We start from the raw sequence: 24,102 nt of genomic DNA on the forward strand, positions 1-24,102 counted from the left end.
GTAAATCGATATATCGGTCGATCTCTAGTCCTGACCCAAACTTATGCGACTGGTGATGTTACAGATGGATGCTCAAACACTCTTTGCAGACTGTAGTTCCAGTTGGTGCCACTAGTTTTGCAAAAATACATGCAAGCATGCATTTAAGCCATGTTGTAATTCCTAGATGACAATCTGGGATGTTCTTGGAGCCACTCATGTCTTCAGACTTCAGGATTGTGAATTTCTATGGCAACACTATTAAAGTCAAGACTAATGTAATCAATAGACAAACCACAATACAACAAGTAATATTTGTTACACAAATACCTTATTAATAAGCTTGCCATTTATTTAGCAGGACAAGATTTTACTCAACTCAGTGTTGGCTACATTAAACTGTATTGTATATCTATAATTGTTACATTATTCTTGCATTATTAAGACATTAGCAATAATCATTTATTAAAATAAACTATGAAATTTTAAATATTTACACACGACGTTACAGTGGTCAAGCGGTACAAGTTCGAGCTCTCAAAAGATTGAGTTTATAAGTCGTAATAACGTAGCAATTAGGGGTGTGCGATTAATCGAATCGATGCAATGGCGATTTGAGACGTTGCGATTTGCTAATCGCAAAGCCTGCGATGTGGACGAGATATTACTCTGATCCAGAGCATTTGCATGACTGCCCGCCTTGAGTGACGGTCTTACTGACCAACAGACTGAGCGCACCTCTGTTCTCCCCAATCAGCACTGCTCTAGCCAACTGTGTAAACGCCTACCATTTAAAAAGGGTCAGATCGAAAGTTAGGCAAATTAAAACTAAAGAAAAACGTATGTAACTACAGCTTCGAAATGACAGACAACGAACAAAAAAAAAAAGGTCATTTGCAAGAGCATATGGACGAGGCCTGACGCACGCGCGCAACCTGTCAACTCACGCCTGGCTCCGCGTTTAAAACGAATGTAAATTAAGTAACGGCTTGCCAATTTCACTTGGATGAAATGAAACATTCAGCACATTTCCCACTTGTTCTTAAAATCCCAAATACTTAAAAATGAATGAATCAGCCAGTGTAACGTAATACTTTAATAATTGACTAAAGAAATACAGTTCTTTATTTATAAAAAATAAATCTTTCCTGTGAAATTCTGTAATTCTGTAATAGTAGTAATACCAATATAATCTTCCCTGCAGAAAAAAAACAAACAAACAAAAAAAAAACAGTAGAACCCCTCCCAAAAAACAATAGAAAATGTAATGGATTTAAGGGTTATAATGGGAATTGTATTGGTTTTAATGTAAACTATAATGGTGTCTACTGGTATTTGATGCATTCTATTGGTGGGATGTAATCAAAGTATATTTATATAGTCTTTGATGTAATCTAGCAGATGGCAACCAATAGAACAACAGTAATTCCTATTGGAATAATGCCCAAAACAAAAAGGAATTTTGTATTGGTTTTTATGGAAATTATAAGAATTTCTGACGGTCTCTATTGTTTTTTTCAGCAGGGTAATGATACTCATACTGTGCTGCACATTAGTGACAATACTGAGCTGAAGCTTGACTTTGCTAATTTAAAATCGCAAAATCAAAAATCGCTATATCTGTGGAAAAAAAATAAATAAATAAAAATATCGCACAGCCCTAGAAGCAATGATGTTATTGTGGTTATTGCAGTGCACACTGGAGATTTAAGTATCAATACCTGATTTGGTTGTGATTTTGTGACATTATTTAATGTTGAAAATTTGCGTCACACTTGGTATAACAGTTTTCCAATCCACAGGAAATTAATGTAACTAATGGAACATTTCACTTTGTGCTCCTGGATCCAGTCTGGGTCTTGGCTCTTTGTTTCAGCTAATCCTGCCTAAAACACTGGGAATGTGTCCACATTGTCTGGGTCTAATTACAACGGCACCAGAAATAATAAAATCAAACAGTTCCACCAACATCTCGTCTAGGCTAATTGCTAATTACAAAAGGTTAACCCAGCTCTAAACTGGCATTACTGATTAGCTGTTGTCTGATTAGTTGTAACTATTTTCTTCTTTCTAGGTGTACTGGAGGCTCTATTCTCTTAACACTTGTCACTGGTTAAGAGGGTCCTACAATATTCCATTAGATTAGTGGATTAGAGAGTTGTCAACAGATTTAAAAGGCAGGTGATACACAGTTCGGGTAAATGGATAGAAGGATTACCAAAGTACTGGTTATGCTTAGACAATACTAATTTAAGGATTTAGCAATTTAAGGAAGTCTCTTCCTTTTTATGAATGCTAAATATTTCATTTGCATCCTCCACAGTGGCATAACAAGCTCCCCGTCATGCCACGATGGACCGAGTGACGTCCTCTACATGCATGGAAGGATAAAAAGACCACAGCGATGTTTATGGAACACAAGAAACTTGATTTGGTGAACATCCCACTGTCTCCTCTCGTAATGCTTCAAAGAATAACACGATAGAGAAAGAAAGGTTGGGGGAAGTCAAGCTTACTGGGATAATATGCTTTCTTCCTCATTCCTTGGACAGTATTCAATGGGGTATGATAATTCCCTTGTCTAATTTCAAAAGCCCACACAGATTTATAAGTACACAGAGTTTGTGTTTACTGCCACATGATTTGCAAAAAAGACAACATGGCATGCAGAGGTGTACATGCACGTAGGATATAAAATAAGCGTATTGATTAAGCTTGTTGAACCCAGCACCCATCTAATTGTTGAAGGATTATCATCGCTCAAACAAAAAAGCTCTTGGATCTTTCTCCAAACCATCCTCTCTCTCATCCTATCTCTCTCTATCCCGCTCTCCATCCATCCCTAAAGGCTTCAGCAAAGTGGGATGAGTCATCGACTCATTCATTCCGAAAGCTATGGACTGCAGATGCAGTGAATGAAACATGTGCGGGAGAAACAGAGTGAATTCATACACAAATATATATTACAGTATCTTTCTGCAGAGACCCCACATATACAGATCCATCAGGTTCATTCATGAATCCAGAGCAAAACAATATTTCAACTTTTTTTTTTTTTTTTCATAAAACCATTGTTACATAAATGATCAAGTTCAATCTACTGCATTAATGATTTTAAGAACAATTTACTAGAGCCCGACGATATGGGTTTTTGGGACCGATGCCGATACCGATATTAGGGAGTTAAAAAAACTAAGTCTGAGACCGATATATCGGCATATGTATTTTATAGTACATTACCAGTCAAACTTTTGACTTATACTTTATTTAGGCTAGAATACAGTATATACATAAACAAAATATATATACACAAACAAATTTTTAGCAATGATAACTCAAATGTGGTAATCAAACACTTATAATGATGTGACAAAAATATGTAAAGAGGTTTTAACAATTTAACAAACTTTATTATCCAAAATGAGCTTGACATCGGTGCACTTAATACACGTCACATCACTTATTATAAATAACTTTAAAACACAAATAGAACAATATATTTATATAACTTGAATCAAGAAAATAAACAAGGTAACTGTGTAGGGCAACAAGCTACTGCCAATCCAACAGGAGCATGTTGATGCAGAACGCACAGATTTTCCAAATGTAAATCTAAAATTAATAATAATAATAATAATAATAATGAATAATATTTTTTTTCACAAATTCTGTGTTGTGGATTTTCTGGCAATCAAATGAACATGAGGATTCCTATTTAAATAGTCTTTTTGCAGCCCGAACTCACGGCAATTCGTACATATTTTACGAGGTGGCTAATATGTACAAATTTGTACGACCTCACATTTTTGCTAAATCGTACGTGTTTTACGAGTTGCCAATTAATATGAATTTGTATGAATGATCTATACCTAACCCTGCCCCTAAATCTATTCCTTCACTGGGGTTTAGACAAATCGTACAAAATTATACGAATGAAGTCATACGAATTGGTACGAACTAGCCACCTCGTAAAATATGTACGAATTGGTCGTGAGATAGCGTTGTCTTTTTGCAGTTCAATATTCACAGACACTAGTCTAGATCACGATTTCATGTAAGTGTACTGAACTGTTTTTATTTATTCATCAAAAATATGACAGATTCCGTAAAAATCTGCGTTATACAGTAAATTCCATTTTTATGACTGGATTCTGTGCTTCCGTCTGCATATTCTGCATCGTGGAAGTCATAGGGCCCTACTAATGTAGCATACGAGTATGATAAGCTCATTGTGAGAGTAAAAGACGGGGATATTGTTTATGTACTTTATAGCATTGCGTCTCACCAACTAGGTGACAACGTAGCGTTAAATCACCATTCAACAGACTCAAGCCACCACCGCACTGCCGTCTATTGGACTGCAGAGAGATACTAATTTTTCAGTCTGCTACGTTACTGACTGCATGAGTTCTGGGCTGCGGCGTGGCTGATATAAACACAAGCATTGACTCAGTGGCCGCGATCAGCACTGGTGTGCCTCAGACCCGTGCAGTGATGCGCAGATCAGCTCTAATGTCTGCTGTTAAAAATGAACCATCCATTTATCATCACACAAAACTAAGAATTAGAATTGTAATGTGACAATGAAATATAGGAGTGGGTGGGTGGCGGGCAGATAATTTGAAGCAGCAGACTCGGGTGAAGTTTGAGCTAATCCGCGCACCTCTACACTACAGTCAGTGACATGGGTGGCCAATAGCAAACAATGGAGCGCTCTCTGCTGGACAAACTAAGTAATTACACCATATGCATTTGATCTGCGTAATGGCGGCGCTCATCGTTTACTCAGGAAAAAGGTCTGTATGATCTGTAAAAAAATTAAAAAATAAATTCATATCGGCGACATATTCGCCAATACAGATATATCTGCGACAGGCTCGTATCGGCCGATAAAATCGGTAAAACGATATATCGGTCAGGCTCTACAATTCACACAATTTTTTTGCCTTTCATGAATGAGGACCATTGAACACATTACACATTAATATTGGCCAATACTAGTGTAGCTTTTTCCTTCATCAGTAATCTGAAAGTTTGGTCTGTTGCTACTTCTGTTTAATCACACTTTCAATTTTTTGCTTTAGTTAATTCTATTAGCCTGATATTGGAAGCAGCATACATAAATATTTTGCTGTCTGATTTACGTTTGACACATGTAGTGGATCACATGTCTGAAGCACCCGCAACACTATATTACAATGTCCATTGCGAACAAATATAGTGCTTGTTTGTTGAAAAATATTTTTTATTACACAGCTCTCTGAGACACTTGATTCTGACTGGTCAATTGCGGCCTCCTCTGTGGTCAAATATTTTTATATAATGGCCATTTAACTATAATTGGCTGCTGTCCCAGGCTACTCATTTTCTGCTGTGGTAGATTCAGGTGTTATATCACTCCAGGGTCCTTTTAATTTCATAAAATATTAAACTCAAATGAACTCAATTTATATATTGGTGCATCCCTAGTGCATCACTGTCTCTGTGTGAAAAGCATGTTCACACTGTCATGCTCTTTAATGTCAACCCGAAGGTAAACCATAATTTAGTTTAGTCTCAAATGAGCGTGAAACAAAGACTAACATGTTCTTTGATGTTAACCTATAGGCAAACAATAGTTCTGTTTAGTCTCAAATGAGTAATTTCGCCTTTTTATGCTTCGTGGGAGAGAGAAGAGCACTACACACAATTTAATTCTGATGGAATAAAGGCGCACTGTGTATCTGAACATGGTGACATTAGTAAGGGCTTCTCTGGATGGATGAACAGATCGGGTCACAGTACCCAGAGCGCACCGCTGGCTTCAGTCGCAATCCGAGCTGCCCCGGTGAGTAAATCCTTATAAATACACCCACACAAATGTCCACTCACAGGAAATGTTCCAACCCACACACACACATAAATGCACTATAATGCCTTCCAAAAAACATAACAGTGGACGTCTGTGCCAACGCACACATCAGACAGCAGACACAACCATAAACACAACTGCTCTACCACATAGTCTGCTTGAAGCATTTCATTTTTAGCTGTTAAAAATACAGTCCTACTGGCCTCACAACCCTTACCAAAATACTGTAGCTGTACCATGGTATACTATCGAAGCCTATTTACACTACATCATGCTTTGGTAAATCAATATTATGTCATAAAATGTCATAATTCTGACAAAGTTAATTATGAGATACCACGTCATAATTATGAGATAAAAAGATATATAATTATGAAATAAAAAGTTGTTGCAACCTTACAATTACATAATTACACAAAAGTCAGTTATGATGAGTGAAATTACAAATTACTAGTCAATTATGAGATAAGTCACAATAATGACATTAAATCGCAATTATGAAATATCATTTTTACGACAAGTCAAAACTGACAAGCTGAAACTTACAAAAAGTCAGTTATGACAACTTAAAATAAGAGACAAAATAATGACAAAAAAATCTGACTCTCTCATAATTATCGCTTTTTTTTTACCCACATAATTTGCGTCTTTTTTCAAATTGATCTTTTTACCCTCAGCATGTCGAAATTTTGACTTATGTCATGATTATCATTTACCAAAGCATGACTGATGACATCTGATTGTAATATGTTTATCTATGGTGGTTGATAATATAATTATCAACCAGGTCATACTTGAGTATTAAAGTTCCATCTGCAATTTATACTACAAGAATGATTTCTTCAAAGAACATCATTAAATTATCTTTGCAAAAACCATGGTACTGTAACAAAAAAGGACGGTAATACAATGGTATATAATAGTTGTTCAGACAGTTTGGAGAGAAATGTTTCAAAAAAGTGGGTGACGTCACCTGGAGTATGCGATCAGAACATGACTGCCCGCACTTTGACGTCTGAATGTCAGAATGGAACACACACCAAGTGCCAGATGTGGCTTATCGCAAACGGCGTCGCAGGGAGAGCAAGTACTCGTGATGAGAGATGAAGAGAATAACAGAACATTGAAGAAGTCACAATGCTAGAGTGTTGTGCGAGGAACTTTCTCTATGGTTACTAAAGTGCTCCAGGTGGTTGCTAGACAATTGCTTACTGGCACAAGCCAAAAGAGTCTCCATGATATTCTGCTGCCAGTTGCACTAAACCTCTTAAAATTAAGAAAACTCTTTATTTGTCTAAGCGGTTTTATGCATCTGGATCCTGGTGTTCAGATATGGCTCAGTTCCTTCACTACAACGCTTTCTTTTTTTCTTTTTATATAATTGTTTTATAGGAACCCAACTCAGAAAGGTGTTATACTGTAGAAAAGAACCCAGTTCTATTTGCATCCAACCAGTCCCTGACCTTCCCAATTACTTTTTTGTTTTGAATAAAAGAGAAAGATGCTTTATGCAATTTAGCTATAGCTTCACTGTATAATGTCAAATAAAGGTAACCTGGAGCGATTTGTGCTTCCAATGCACAATACAGTATGCCAGTAAGCAAACCACACTAAGAAACACCTCCTGAGTCAATTCTGAACATTTAACAAATTGTAAGCAGCATTCTTGCAAACCACTCTGAGAGCCCTGAAAGTAAGTGTGAGAACATCACGTGTGAGCTGAAATGTGCTCCTGCTGTAATAGTGAGCCTACTGAACATCTGAACAAACAGCCAAACAGATGGATGCCTGTTCTTTGAGATACAGCCCACATTTGATGCTTAGAAAACATTAACAAAAAGAAAAGTGGTGGTGAAGAAAACTAATATTTATTACAAGACTGCTGTCCGTAAGTCCAGTTAGTCAGACAGTGAAGGTACGTCAGTAACTGGAAACTCATGGCTAATTTCCTACATGAGTAATCAAGAGACAAAAACACAAATAAGTGTGCACAAACCACCGTGATGATGGCATTTACGGGCTGAACACCAATATCCACATCTAGGGTGGTGAACATTCAAAGAAACGTTAAGGCTGTGATGTTAAAGGGCTGTGTTAACAAGTTTCACCCCTCTGATGTCGTGTGTGTGTGTGTGTGTTTATGTACTTCCAGCTTCTGAAAACACATGAATGAATTCAGAAATAGAACAAATGCCCATCTGGCCAGAAAAATAAATCAGGAAGAGAGGGACAAACCAGTTCCCTCTGGTTTATCCTGCGGATTTAAACATTACCTCCGGCTCACTCCAAGGTTAGGGGTTAAACACACACACAAACACACACTCTTCCCTCGGCTCCCGCAATGGTGAGTCATCACTCCATTCACGTCACTGACAGACAACAGCTTCCAGTGACAGACCAGTGCAGAGCAGCCCCACTCGCCCTAACGCTACTCTTCCTCATCAACTCCTTCCCTATATATATATATTTATATTTACACACACACATTGCCAAACCCCCTTCTAATGAACAGGTTTGACTACTTTAGTAATTCCTATTAGTACAAATCTTACTATTTAAGCATATAATGATATTCTAGGGAATTGTGTGCTTCTAATTTATAGCAACAGTTTGGACAGGACCCTTTTCTAGTCTAACATGACAGTGCCTCTGTGTATAAGGCACGGTACAACAAGATATGATTGATTCATCCCTTATACACAGAGGCACTGTCATGTTAGACTGGAAAAGGGTCCTGTCCAAACTGTTGCTATAAAATTAGAAGCACACAATTCCCTAGAATATCATTATATGCTTTAACATTAAGATTTGTACTCTTTAGTAATAGAAAATAGAAACATTCATTAGAAGGGGGTGACTTTTGGCAATATAGTGTATATCTATCTATCTATCTATATAATATATAAACAAACATGTTTAGTTCAATAAAGCAAAAAGCATTCGGACTGGTTCAATCAACTCGATCAACAAAAATAAATAAAAGACATCTGGCTCATAAGAATATTTTGTTAATGAACTGGACATACGCGATGCCCCAGTCCCAATTCACTGTAATTGCTTGGAAAAAAGTGACCAGTGCATTCTTCTTATGTGTTCAACAAAAGAACATGTTTGGAACCACATGAGGGTGAGTAAATGATAAACAACTATTCCTGTTGCCACCATGTAATCATAAATTCATGCATTTTTTAGATCGTAATGTGAGCGATTTTTCCAAGTGTAGATTTTTTTAATCAAAATGTCACAACTTGATGTTCCAGTGAAAAATACACTTGTCTCACTGGTGATGCATGATAGACTTGTGGCATTTAGTCTGTTAAACCCGCAACCTCCAAAATTGACTGCAAACTCACACAATCATTTTTGGTGCGCTGCACTTCCACCCCCCTACAGGGATCAAGATCCACCCTCCATAGTTTCCCCAAATCCTGTGGTGAGTAGTTTGGCACTTCTGCTTTAATCTTAATACAGCATTTGGATGGATGATCACCTGAGTGTCGCTCATTGATAAGAGACAAGCTAACAAAGCTCTAGTCATAAATGGAAAAGAAAAAAAATTATGCCCTTTGGTTTTCAGAACCAACCATTTCCGTTTGGGTTTTCAGTTAAATGCTAAAGCCGGATGATAACATCAATCTCATTTCAATGCCGCCGACTGCTTACGTTCACAAGTTAAAATCCTTGCCAAGCTAATCAGGCCAGCTAGAAGCAGAACAATCAGGCTTACTGCATACAATGAGCTGGATGCTATTGTTTTTCTAATCAATAGCTTCCCAAGGCACAGTAATCTTTCAATTACAGTCACACTCCACTTCTTCCTATTGCAGCAACTGCCAATCAGGGAGGTTGGCAGTTCGTAGCGTGTTCGCACCGTCCCACACAATGGCTGGAGACAAAAAGCGCTCTTCGCAAGCTGAGAGGGGGTGTAAGACATCTCATTGCAACCCTGCCGAGACCCACCAAACACTAGCTGACTGTTGTGACTGAGCTTCCAACGCATATGGCAATTAGACCCAACACTGGATGGCTCTTTTAGTGAATGAGGATGAGATGCATAGGAGTCATGATGCAGTCGTGTGGAAAGGGATTTTCAGTGGAAGGATACATACATAGTATGTATTAGTAGTATGTATACATAGTGTTTCAGGACCTCGACCCAACCAGGACCAGAATCAAATACTTTGTCTGCCCTCAATGAAAGCATAACGTTGAGATTTGACTGCATCAAAGGGCTAACAGGACAATGCAACACACACACAAAAAGAAAATCCATGAAAATTTGATTTATAGTTTCTTTTTTTTTTTTCTTTTTTTATATCATGCCAACAAAAATAGAACCAGAAGAAATCAAAACATCTTGATGTGTGATGTTACTAACTCTCATGGCTAATTAAACCAAAAAAAAAAGTCAATACTGCACTGTTATTCATCTAGTTAGTGGCTAACAAATTGTTATTCTCACACATTTTACAGAAAATAGCTTACTTCTGCATTGCAAAATGAGGTCGATAGAGCAGTGTATCATGGTAGATTCACTGGTTGCACTCCGTGTCATTGTGCTTGTGAAAAAAAATTAAACTCAACCTTGTTTCATTGGTCTCGATCACTCATGTTGCCACAAACAACTCTTACAGAAAATTAAGCACTTCTAGATGTTTGGATGCTCCAAATCATTCTCAGGGTCATAAACCTGGACCTAATAAAGTATTTTTATATAATTTATAATTAAATGTTTTAATTTACTCTACCAAAATAGAAACTTCTAGTTGTATTTAATAAAACTCTAAACACTAGATTAAAGAGGAAAATTACAGGATAGCTTACATTGTAGGGGAAGCATTTAGGGACACTGGGTTTTATTTATGAAAAGACAAAAATGGTACCCTCAAGATCTGGGAACAAGGAGACTCAAATCTCTCTAATCAATTAGAAGAATTTACAGGTATTAATGAGCACTTTAACTGCAGTCAATTACGGGGTAAGTCTCAGACTGGTAATTACAATCATCTGAACTTGTGATTTGGCAAAATGAAACACCACTTGTTCATAGACTAATGTAACTATGGGTTAAATAACACAGAACTTAAGAAAAAACGTACCTGTGATACACTGAAACTGACCATCATCTCGCTGGATCGTGAAGGCCTCTCCTGGGTTTACCTGCACCAAGATTACCTGAAGAAAGCAAGAAAGATGCTGTTAGAGGAAACCAGCCTATTCAGACCACCTCAAAACTCTTAGCTCAACACATACGCTTATTTCATAAAAAATGCATAAACTGCTTGGATGAAATAACACTGCAATGAATAAAACTGTAGTGATTTGAATGGCCCAACCTGTGAGGGCTGCATGAATCAAATCTAACAGGACTAAACTTCCTTCTCCCCTTATCTTGACCTCATCTAACGTCAGCACAGTGCTCCACGTGGCTCAGTTTTATTCCAGACTAATATATCTAGTGTAAAAGCAGCCATCATTCAGCCAGGCACAAACATGCATCTATTACCCTCATCTTCTCATGGCTATACATAACTGACACACAAATAGATGAAACCGTACACATCCACTTCTGAGGGCAGCAGAAAATGGAAACGTTGTGTACTGCTATGACGAAAATGCTCTGATTTCAAGAAAAAATAAAGGGAAAAACAGGAATATATACATACCAGCCATGTGATGGTGGCAATGTGCTGCAAATTCAAAGTTTTCCTTTTTTTTTTTTTTTAAATAAGAACAAAAAAGGATGTTTGTGCTTCCTTTGAGATCTGAGAATCAATAGAAATGTCATCAAAATGGATTTGTTATTGTCATTGTGGCACTCTAAACTCCTCCAGTTTTCTGATCAATGACCGCGGCTCAGGGAAATCACGTGTGAATCTGACACAGCTGAATCGTGAAATAGCACAACCAATTTCAGCCATATAGTTTTAGCAATTTCATCCACTCATAAAAGACAAATTTTGTCAAAAGGAAAGTTAGAATTAGTAGAATTCTAATTAGCAGAATTAGAACGTAGTCCCTACTAGTCCCTAGGGACTACTTTCAGGCGCTGCGTAATATCATTGCGCCTGCTGCACCCATGGTACGGCAGCAAAGTTCCTTGATTATTACGCCGGAACGAGAGTATAGTTCCTAGCCATATCGGCCTAGAAAATCGCAACTTTTCATTTTCCGTCAGTCTTAATACACGGTGTAACTACAGAAGAGTCAAGCTTTAAACAGGAAAATTATCAAAACTCTTTGGTCATTTTTGTGCGAGATGCTAATGGTCTAATCCGATTCAATGATCTATGCTAAGCTAAGCTAAAAGTGCTACCACCAGACCCAGAGATCAGCTGAATGGATTCAAAAATTCAACTGTTTAACTCTAGGGGAGTTGTAAAATGAGCCTCTTTTAAAAAAAAATTGGAGTGTTCCTTTAAGCAACTAGACTTTAACCTGTATAAATATCCTAACAACATTAAACTAACACACCAGCAACCACTAAGAGCAACTTAAAGTGCGGGTATACACACAGCATCTTTATTGCTTGTTTTCGCTAGTCTGTGAGCATCACTCATTACCAGTGCTGACGCTGTAATGTTATTGGTAGACTATATAATGATAATGAGATCACAGATGAGATAGATTACTGGTAAAAGATATTGGCTAGGAATTAGTTTTCATTTTGCTAACAACTAACATTCTGTGGAGGGAGAGTGTTGTCACTACTGCTCAGTCCATTAAATAGTTAACCACATGAATGATCTACCAATCTACAAAAATAAACACACTGCAAAAAATTTCTAAAACCTCAATTCGAGTTTGATAAACAGCCTTCTTGTCCCTCATATTGAACTTGCATTTGAAACGGTTTTAAAATAAAAGCAGCAGTGTTAAACTGCTCATTGCATCATATCATTAACCAGACAAAATCAGAGTGCAAATTAAATTCACTAAGACTGCCAACCATTAGTTTTACGCATCTCTTTTTATACCTATGTTTACTCAAGAAGGGTGACGTGACAAGAATCGGCCACCATATCGTTATCGGCTGATAAATGTTCATTTTTCTGTTATCGTTATCGAACCGATAAGAAAATTTGGCCGATATATTAAAGCCGATAAGTAATGCATTACTCGCCATGTAATGCAGTAATGCATTGTTCGCCATGATGGTTTTTAATTGCTTGAAATATTATTTGAATCACCTCGAACAGGAGAGTACAGTGAAGTGCAACATGTGCCGGGCAAGTCTGTCATATAATGACAACATTACTGTTAAATAATTAATGGAATCTTTGTGCGCCTGTGTTTTAGCGCATTGTTACTGGAAGAGCGCATCCACAACGGAGCTACACATTCATGACTAGCACAGTCATGAAGTTCTCTTGCATTTGCAGCCTTTTGTGCAATTGCAGGTTGTAATATTGTGTTTATTTTATGCATATATATCTGATTTATCGCATAGGCTTATAGAATTTGTTTGCTTAAGTTAATAGAGCATTAATACAGTGCTTCTTTAGCTCAGTGCATGCAGATCAAACAACAGCGCACAACATTAATAACTATATGATTGGGACTATCATTAGCCCCTGGTTTAGCCCTGGACTAAAAAATACAATAAAACTAAAAATAAAACAAAATAACTAAAAATATAATGAAATACCTAACTACATAATACTATTATTGTTAGAAATTGCAACAACATAAAAATAGAAATATAATACATTTATACATTTAAAATTTTAATTAAAACAATAAGTAAATAATAAATAAACAATCTCCTGGCCAGAGGAGAACTGGCCCCCCGACTGAGTCTGGTTTCTCCCAAGGTTTTTTTCTCCATTCTGTCACAGAGGGAGTTTTGGTTCCTTGACACTCACTCTGGCTTGCTCAGTTGGGGACCAGTGTTGGGTAAGTTACTTTCAAAAAGTAATTAATTACAGTAACTAATTACTTCATCAATATTGTACTTAAATTACTTTACTAATTACTCTGTCTGAAAAGTAACTTAGTTACTCAATAAGTAACTTAATTGGTTCAAATTGCTAATTGGGCTCCATCTTAAAATCCATATAAACCTTAATAGAAATTAAACTCTTTATTCTTTCAATTTGAGTCAAACATAGAATAGTTTAGACTTTTAGCTTTAAAACAACTGCAAACGTTTTTATAAAAAATTTAAGCTTCTTTGGTTAACAAATAGAAATACTCTGCAAAATGTCTGAATAACAAAAAACCTTAAAAGTTAAACAATACATTTCAGTTTAGCAAGATGTTCAGGAATGTTACAGGTTTATGTAAAAATAACACGTTAACTAATGTAGGTAAGAATAAGTGACAGAAATGATCTTCTCTGCTGAATAAAGCCATGTCAGATCGCGCTGTTCTTATGAGGTAAATAACTCATAGCTGGTCTTCTTTCAAAAATAATGAAAATTAGATGAATCTTGATTTTTATTTTTTGTATCTAGGTGAGGGTGTTTGGGCACAGGTGACTGCATATAATGAGCTCAGATACGGGAAAGACTGTAGGCTGTTTGATACGGATTATGATATACATAATTACATAATCAGATAACATTCATTTTCGATTTGAATTTGTTCATTTAAAAGTAGACACTTCAGTATTTCAGATACAGGAAAGACTGTACCTCGCTTTAGTTTCATATGGATTACATAATCAGGAATATTTGTTTTCGATTTGAATTTGTTCACTTAAAAGTAGAAACTTCAAGCTTTTAAATACGGCAAAGACTGTACCTCAGTTTCATACGGATTAAGTAATCAGGAATATTTGTTTTCGATTTGAATTCGTTCATTTAAGAATAGAAACGTCAAGCTTTCAGATTCTATTGATTATAGTCTTATATGTATCCGAGTATTTAAGGTTTCTCTGTGAATCAGGAAAATCTTAACGTGAACGAGCCGGCGCGCGGAGAGTTAAAGCCGCTGCATTCAATTTTATCTTTAGAGAGTACATTTAGATTTCAAATTCAATATTGATTTTAGAACTGTTGAAATTATTTACTGTATGTAAAGCAAGAACTTAAGTAACTGTAATTAAATTACCTAAAAATGAACAGTAATCCCTTACTTTATTTTTTCAGTGGATAAGTAATTTAATTACAGTAACGCATTACTCCCAACACTGTTGGGGACACTTGATTTCTTAAGTGTTTCAGCGCATGCAGCTCAAACAGCAATGCACAACATTAATAACAATGATTGGGACTATCATATATATATATATATATAATATTATCATGAGAACACTATTATAATAAAACGTTGTGAATTCTTTGGTTTAATTTGTTGTATTACAGCGCGTTGTTGCGGGAAGAGCCAAGAGCGAGTCACATTTTATTAGCGCGTAACTTAGTTCAAGATCACTTCGCATTTGTGTCTTTTTGTGCATATATAAGTTATAATATTATGTTTATGTTCTATAAATAATAAGCGCTTCAGTTTACCGGTGTTCATTCAGCTCTTCAGCGTACGCAGCTAAAACTGCTTGCTGCTATTTGAAACAGTGGTATTAAAAGATACTTTTTCAAAATCATTAATATATTAATAATAATAATAATAATAATAATAATAATAACCACCACTTTTAACCACATCTTCAACACCTCGCTGAGCCAGGCAGTCGTCCCCACGTCTCAAATCCACAACAATCATACCGGTACCAAAGAAATCACCTGTGTCCTGTCTCAATGACTACCGTCCCATAGCACTGACTCTAATCATGATGAAGTGCTTTGAAAGGCTTGTCATGCACAACATCAAAACCAGCCTAAACACCCATAAAGACTCCTATGCTAGAATGCTGTTCATTGACTTCAGCTTGGCATTCAACACAATAATCTCACAACAGCTCATAAATAAACTAAACCTGCTGGGACTTAACAATTCCCTGTGTAATTGGATCCTGGACTTTCTAACCGGAAGACCTCAGTCAGTCCGTGTCGGCCACAACACCTCGAGCACTACCACACTGAGCACAGGGGCCCCACAAGGCTGTGTGCTCAGCCGGCTGCTCTTCACACTGCTGACCCACGACTGCACTGCCAAGTCCAGCTCCAACCACATCATCAAGTTTACTGATGACACAACAGTGGTAGGTCTCATCAGCAACAACGATGAAACGCACTACAGAGAGGAAGTGGCACAGCTGGCTGAATGGTGTGACACTAACAATCTGTCCCTCAATGTGGAGAAGACAAAGGAGGTTGTGATGGACTTCAGAAGAAACTCCGTTGACCACCCCCCACTGACCATCGACAGCTCGACTGTGGAGAGAGTCAGCAGCACTAAATTCCTGGGTGTGCACATCACAGAGGATCTCACCTGGACCACCAACACCATGTCAATCTCCAAAAAGGCACAAGAGCAAGTCTCCCTCCACCCATCCTCACCACATTCTACAGAGGCACCATTGAGAGTGTGCTGACCAGCTGCATCACTGTCTGGTACAGGAACTGCAGTGCTGCTGACCGTAAGACCCTCCAGCGGACAGTGAACACAGCTGCAAAGATCATCGGTGCCCCTCCATCTTGGACATTTTCCTTACACGATGCTCCAGCAAAACCAACAGCATCGTGAAGAACTCCCCCCATCCCTCCCACAGTCTCTTCCAGCTCCTACCATCAGGAAGATGGTACCGGAGCATCAGAGCCCGCTCCGCCAGACTGCTCAACAGCTTTTACCCCCAGGCTGTGAGAGCCCTGAACTCAAACCACCCCGCCCCCCTCTGAAACCCCATGCAAACTCCCACCTCCTTTTACAAATTTGGATTCAGATTTATCGGACAACATATCGGTTATCGGCTTTCAATTATAAAGAATTATCAGTTATCGTATCGGCCAAAATTTTCATATCGGTGCATCCCTACAATCAACCGAATTCAGGAAGCTTTCGCACCACCAAAATCATTCTCTAAATGACAGACCTGTACAATACCATAGAACAAAGAAGGGCAAAGCAGGACTCCACCGTTCAATAGACAGGATGCAAATCTCTGATATTAGATTGTGGAGAGGACAACATCAGTGGATGTGACGTCCAAACCCACGTCACTCGCATGGGTCTGAAATGAGATGGAGAGGCAGGTTCAGCGTTCATCAGAGTACCACTTGTTCCATGAAATCAGTGACTCAATGAGTCAGTCTTCCATTGAGCTTTTGTTAAGGCACTATTGATGACACATCTGTCTCTGAGACGAACAGGAGCACTGATCTATTTCAGTAGAGCAGGGGTCCTGATCTGAAAGCCTCCAGCAAGAAGTCTTCTGACTGGCTGATTTTAAAACATATGCCACCTCATTCAGCTCTCTCTAGTCTTTGGCTAAAGGTCTCAATGTTTGTGCCTTCCTCATGAGAGGATATGGAACGGGGTGAGTCACATCAAAGGTGTGGATGAACCATGATAAATGTCATACAGAGACGGAGAAATGCACTCTGATATCAGTCAACAGGTAGAATAAACACAAGGAAAGTGTAGAGTCCTAAAAATGTCAAATATGAAATATTCAAAAGACAGTCAAAAAAAAAAAAAAAAAAGTAATATCCTTTTCAATAAAATCAGGTATTCTAGCATACAGATTATTAAAGAGTTTGAGCATTTTGTTACACCAGTGTCAGTTTTAAGTCATTGTGAATGTGTTCTCAAAAGACTTGAACTCTTAAAAAAAAAAAAAAATTGGAGCCAAAATAGCACAAATAACGTGCCATGCCAAGAACAACAGGAACACGCAGCTCTCGCCTCAGCCGAGGGCTAAGAACCGGAGGTAAAAACCAACTGAACGAAAGGACCTCAACCCCAGCCACAAATCAACAGTGACCAGCTTTCGTACATCTCATTCTCATCTATAAGCCAAGAGCAGCAGTCTTCAGAACAATGAAAAAAAGTCTATCAGAAGAGAATATTTATCTACTCAACACAATAGATACAAACACAAATTAATTTCAGCCTCTAAGCCTAACCTAAAAAAAATAGTGTGCGTTTCATAGAAAATAAAATTGGTAGTAAGTGCAATTTATTTACCTCAGACTTGTGGTGGAAGTCACAATTATAGCGCCTGAACTCCCACGGCTTGGGGCTCCAACTGCGGGTCTCCCCTAACACAGCCATCCTCTGTACTTCCATCTCACTCTCTGTTCCCATTCATGAGTGCCACTGAAACACACCAGCTATCCCTTGACTGCTGCACACACAAACACTCATACGAGCGTGTTCTCGCTTGGTCACAAGCACAGCGGCAAAGAGCGATGTATGAGCAACAGCACACGCAACGATGGGGGTGGCTGAGGGAGGTCTTATTGAATTAGGTTCAAGCAGCGACATGCTGTTGCGTTGTGTGTGTGTGTGTGTGTGTGTGTGTGTGTGTGTGTGTGTGCGCGCACACACGAGCGAGCGAGCTCACAATTACTTGTTCTGCTCTGCCTTGCTCACTCCTTTGTTCTGCAACACAGCTGGCTATCCTTGTTCCCCACTCTCTCTGATACAACTCTCATATACTGCATTACTGACACATTCTCCAGGTCCCTCTCCTATGCCAGCATGCAGTTTTCAGACAAAGCAATGTGTGTTTACACGCACATATGTGTGAAAAAATACTGAATCTTCACTTACTGTAGCCCGCATCTCCCTCTCATCCAGCCACAGCTGCTTCAACAGGCTAGCCGATATTTTAAGGTATCTGTTATCTGGTACCCTCCCTGTGCTCCGGGGGTTCGAGCCACCCTTCTCCGGCTTCACCCGGTGCTCATGAGATTGGAAGGGCTGCGCGGTGTGTTCGACACATGGGGGCCTGTGTGAACTCTTCACCCCCCTAAGCAAAGCGCCGGCGAGAGAAAGGGATAAAGGTCTCGCCTAAGTTCGCTAGCTGGAAGCTGTTCACAAGATAACAGGAGCGAAGCCCATGTTTGTGCTCTCCCTTTCTCTTTTTTTAAATCTCTCCTCCTGCTCTCTCTCTGCAGTAGATGGATGACTCTCTCTCCCTCTTCGCTCTCTTTCTGGCTCCAACTCTGCCTCACCACCACCGCCAGTCTCCACGGCAACCCCTTCAACAAATAAGCCCTGGCGATGTCCGCAGCGCGCCACCAATGAGGACAGCTAATCGCCCGTGTTCTGCTCACAGGGGGAGGAGGAGAACGAAAAGGAGCGAGGGAGGAAGGCCATGGACGAGTGGACACAATTGCTCTTTCCTTCGAGGGTTTCTAAGTCTCACCTCTCCCTCTGTGCCACAGTGGCACTGCCTCGTGACTGTTCTGTGGCGAGCGTATGTGTGTGAAAGCGAGTGAATATGGATGGCATCCAGACTTTACAACAACTTCGGGTAGTGCCAAGTACTGGACTGGCATGGATCCAGCAATTAAAAACATGGATAGGGGTCCTCAAGTTATCCTCAACTCCTTTGTTCTACATTTTGCTTTGGTGATGACAATAGTGAGGGGACACAAAACGACACGCGTTCATTCACCGACAGACACTCACGCACCTCCCCATCTAGAAAGAATCAGTCGTTCTTTCTATTCTCCATTCACAGAGAGACGCTGCTTCTACTAATACCATGATCGATGTAGAAGGAGATGAAGTTGGGGTAGTGCAACAGCTTCTTTGGTGTAGAGGAGCACCTCAGCCCTCACCTCTATTACAGCAGTGTGTATTGGTCCTCTCATTGGAGAAGACAACATGGAAAAAGAAGTGTGAAACATAAATAGGAGTGACATCCCTGGATAATACGAACCTACCGGTTTCCTTTTGAAAAAGGTCCATTAAGCTTGTCCTTCATAATCTCCAACAAAGAGGGGAGGTAAAAGTTCAAGTTTCATTGACATTTCTCAAACTTCAAAAAAAACAGTACTAGAACTTCCTCTTATAATGGGAATGCCCAAAGGCAGTTTGCAGTCTTTAATACTGCACTGATCCCGAAGATACTTGGAGTTCCCAAATAACTCTGACTGCTTGTTACAGTCAAAACCAGACTAGACCAACACGAGGATTGCTTTCTGTAAGCTCTAATAAATGGGGATGTGCAAAATCACTTCTTGAAAAATTATAGTTATAATTGGAAATATGGATGGATTGCTTGAGCAGCTAGTTGGTTAAGGATAACCCTGTATAATTTAATTAGTTTAAAACTAATTTAGCAGACCCTGTTCACATGTGTCCTTGGCAAATATTCAACAACATATATCTTAAATAACTAAGCTTAAAGTGCCCCTATTATGGGTAATGAAAGGTTCAAATTTTGGTTTTGGGAGTCCCCAACAACAGGTTGACATGCATGCAAGGTCAAAAAAACACTTTCATTGTCTTTTGTGTGACGCTAAACTGCGGTGATTGGGCCGATTGGTCTCATTTTCATTCCATCATGCCTGTAATGCCTGATAAAGTAGCGTTTGTGAGCGCAGTGCTGCTTTGTGTACAGCGTTACCAGGGAAGCCGCTATTTTTTCCGCTCTAAAAGCGGCACCTAGTGGCAAAGAATGACTTTGCATTTTTATTCAGACCAGTGCGAAAACACCACAAGTGGGCAGGCAATATGCTAATGTTTCATGTTGACGTCCAAATGAAACGTCTTGGGATCCGTTTTAAAAACGACTCGTTTCAATGATTCAGAGTCGACTCTTTATTTTGACAGACAATAACTTTATATAGGGTGCACTTTCAGATTTTACATTTTCAAAATAAATAAAAAAATTCATAATAAGGGCACTTTAAAATTTATCATAGACCTCACAAAAAAACCTAAAATCTATAGATTGGGCATAATGACATGGCTCAGTGAAGGCGATGTGAAGTTCTAAAGTAATTGTCTTGAAATTGATTATTTGCACCTAATTTAGTCTAATGCTGTGGAACATCACAACGATGCTGCAACATTTGCATTGTGAAGTTGTCAAGTCATGATACACTGTTGCTGCCACAGATAGCTTAGTAAAAGCATCGCCACACATATAGGCATCATCGCTAAAATATTAAAGCTAAATTAAATAGTCATTCATCCTGATTTATCCTAATATTAAAAGTTGTTCATCTATTTATATTGTATCTGTACACATTCAAGCAAACTGGAAGCCAATTTCTTTAATATGAGCAGACTATAAATCGGGGCAGTAAAATGTCAGAGATAAGAGATTTAGTTTCCAGGTGGTAGAGTGACAATGATTTGCACGAGCAAAGATTAGCGATGGGAACATTGTTTCTCTAATGCGTCATGGCCAGGCTGAACTTGCCGGGTTTAGGCACAAGGCCATCAGGAGGTGGGGGGGAGCGAGAGTGATTAGCAAACAGCTACAGTGGTTAGTGCTGGCTTTATTACCCTGGAGATGGGCCAGTGGTGCCTTTGCGTTCACGGCTGTTAGCAACTGACGTCTGTGCTTCTCCGATGAGTCAGGGCTCAGGTTCCTCACTATTTGTTCCTCTTTAATTGTTTACCGTGTGGCAACGTGGCACTGCAGCTGAGCTGACACAAAACAGAAATATGTGACGTTGAAGAGGAGCCTCCGGATATCAGTGCCATGCAGAAAAGAGCAAGAACCATAAAGACATGGGCTCAAATAGCCTCAGGTAAATGACTTCATGGGAGGCATAATATCAAATATCTACTGCTAGTGATTTTCAACTCTTCTCTGGTTCAGATGGCACAGAATATAAGCCCGAAACTACTTTATTTCCCCTGTAACCTCTGTTCTTAGCATTAGCTAATGCCATACTAACTGAATTGTCAAACACAGACATACCCAGGCCTCTGGGACTTTGCGTGAATCTGGCTCCTATTGAAAAGCAAGAGACCTCCGTGAGCTCTGGCAGAAGAGCCTTACATTGACACTGTAGAAAGTATTGATTTACATAGCGAAGAGCTTCAAAACATCAATATGAGGATGGCGGTTTTCTTGACAGTGCCTTTAGTAAGAGTGGGTGATGCTGTTGGTCCAATAAGGACTTTTATATTTAGTTGTCATTTCCTTCTTCCCTGATTTGTTCTCCTAAAGCCTTATGTGGTAAACAGAGGCTCCCGCTAAACATTGTCAGCTTGAATAAAGGTGTCCGTGTTTTGATGGTAATCAGCTGAAGTCATTATTCAGTGCATTTGACAAGTAATTACAAGTGATTATACAGAAAAAGCTATTTGAAGAGAATGCTTTATAAATCTAAGCTTGGATAAAAGTACCTGCTAAAAGAATGAATGTAAATGCACAGCAGGAAAGCTCTCATAAAAGAAGCACATTTGAGTAGTAAAAGATCAATGCAAAACTGTTATAAGCAACCGATCTCTGACTGTCTACCTTCTGCAAGGTGTGACCTTAAATAGAATATACAGTATTGCCCCTAAACCAAAACCTGCTAGCATCAAAGCTGTACTGCTATCTGCAATTTGTATTTCATGACACACAGTACAGGTGAAGCTGAACTAAAGGTGAATGGGAGAGAAGCAGCATTGTACAGAGTCATTATGTGAAAGCAACCTCACTCTATTGATCAAACTCCTTTTACATGATGGTGCTGACAAGAGTGAGAATTCTGCTCCACAACAGTGAATGGGAGACGGTTACTTGAGATGACTTTGTCAGCTCTACAAAGAATTGTCCATTTTCTCTCCTATTAGGTGATAAGTGAGACACCCACTAGAGAGAGGGAGAGAGAAAGACAGAAACTCATTGCTATGGAAACATTGCTTAGTTCACCAATGAGCACAGGGAGGAGTAACATGTGGGGACAAAGGGAAAGATTAATGTTTGGTTCAGCCATTTTATGGTTTCAGAGGGCACGGTTCGATGAACGGCCGTAACTCAGGCACTGCGTGGTATCACGGCCACTACACATGAATCCACCCACAGCTCTGGCCTTAGGCCCAGCTGTGCGTCTTCTGTCCACCTCCTCATGGCAGGATGGCGTTAAGCGGAGTGGTGGGGTGGGGGGTTATTCACTTTCATATCACCCCACTGACGCACTCAATAAAAAAAGAGCTTCATTATCCACATCACGGTGGGGGTCATTTCTTTGTGTGCTAAAAAGCCATTTAATTAGTTAGACTAAAGCATAGACTAATCAAAAAAAAAAAAAAAAAAAGTTTAAGGTTGGGACTATGATACACATTGTGATGCACAGTGATTTTGTAATTGGATCAAGAATAAAAAGGCCCAGAGTTTCAGTGAGAAAGAATGAACCTTCATAATCAGTTTCGGCATCTCTCTACCATGATTCATTTTTGTCCAGAATGGTGATTCGTACAAATAACACTGACTGGGAAATGTCAGTTTCAGAATTTTCCCCTCCTTTATTTATTTTACGAATAAAGAAAAATCTGAGAACAAATAACATCGATATCCAATTGTATTGGAACAGCACTAATTGCATTTATGAATCAATAAAAGTAAACGTTTTGTCATCTTTATGCAAGAGAAGCTTTTGCCTTCACCTTCCTGGTTAGTTTTCCTTTGCGGCAAGTACTATGTTAACAAGAAAGAGTGGACGAGATCAAAAGGAAAGTGAATCAAAAACACATCAGTGCTTTCTGGTCGATTTAGAGCCATTTATACGAGGGGCTTTTCGGCACAACTAACACAATATCCAGCACAGACTTCCTGCAGAGTGGCCTATTCTACCCTTCTTAGAGTCTCTGCTCTTAAGGTAAGCCTGACTGCTGCTTCAAAAAGCCTTGTGCACATAAAACCAAAAAGTGTTTGAAGACCACATAAAAACCTGAAATGACCCGAGGCATCGGGAGGAAAAGGCAAATAAATGAAAACGTAAAAGGCCATGACGGCAGTGCTTAGCTGCAGGGAGGAGGGAGGAAGTAGGGTTCCATCAAATCTTTAGAGAACAGCTGGGCACATGGGCTATTAGTAAGTATTGATAAACAACTATCTGATTCATCTTGTCCTGGTTCTAGCACAGACAAACAAGCAGGCAGGACTGCAGGGAGTATAGAGGAGAGACATAGGTGGCGTAGTCTGAGCGGCGAGGCAGGAGGGAGAAATGAATAGGAACTCTGAATCATTGTGCACGCACTCCACTTTGCTTTCATGAAAGAGCAGCAACGGTGTTGCTACGAGGACACCACACTGATATTTAGCTTCCCTTGTTTCAACTGCGATGTCAAATGCACAAGTGCTATGCGGCACAGAGGAAGGAGGAGGAGGGAACCCGGTTGCTGAGTGAAAGTCCAGTGGGAAAGGTCAGGTCAGAGGCATAAATCATCATGGCACATTGTCACTACTGTTTTCGCCAGGATGTGTCACTCGGTCCGGGTCACAAGGACTCAGGGCTCAGTGAGAAAAC

The 24,102-nt window shown here is 39.2% G+C and overlaps 1 protein-coding gene across 4 annotated transcripts in view; it reads right to left on the reverse strand.

Annotated features, from left to right (window-relative positions):
• The window catches only part of LOC306851112 (fibronectin type-III domain-containing protein 3a-like), an 82,709-nt gene that overhangs the window by 41,280 nt on the left and 17,327 nt on the right, over positions 1 to 24,102 (reverse strand). For 2 of the 4 annotated variants that reach the window (XM_079387210.1, XM_079387208.1), the window contains exon 3: positions 10,930 to 11,005. In XM_079387210.1, coding sequence (XP_079243336.1) covers positions 10,930 to 11,005 — 76 coding nt within the window. Of the gene's footprint in view, positions 1 to 10,929; positions 11,006 to 17,857; positions 18,081 to 24,102 lie in introns of those variants that run through there. The other 2 variants (XM_079387209.1, XM_079387207.1) reach the window with 2 other exon arrangements.

The sequence above is a fragment of the Barbus barbus genome (assembly GCF_936440315.1).
Source record: "Barbus barbus genome assembly, chromosome: 31".
In the NCBI taxonomy this organism is placed as follows: Eukaryota; Metazoa; Chordata; class Actinopteri; order Cypriniformes; family Cyprinidae; genus Barbus; species Barbus barbus.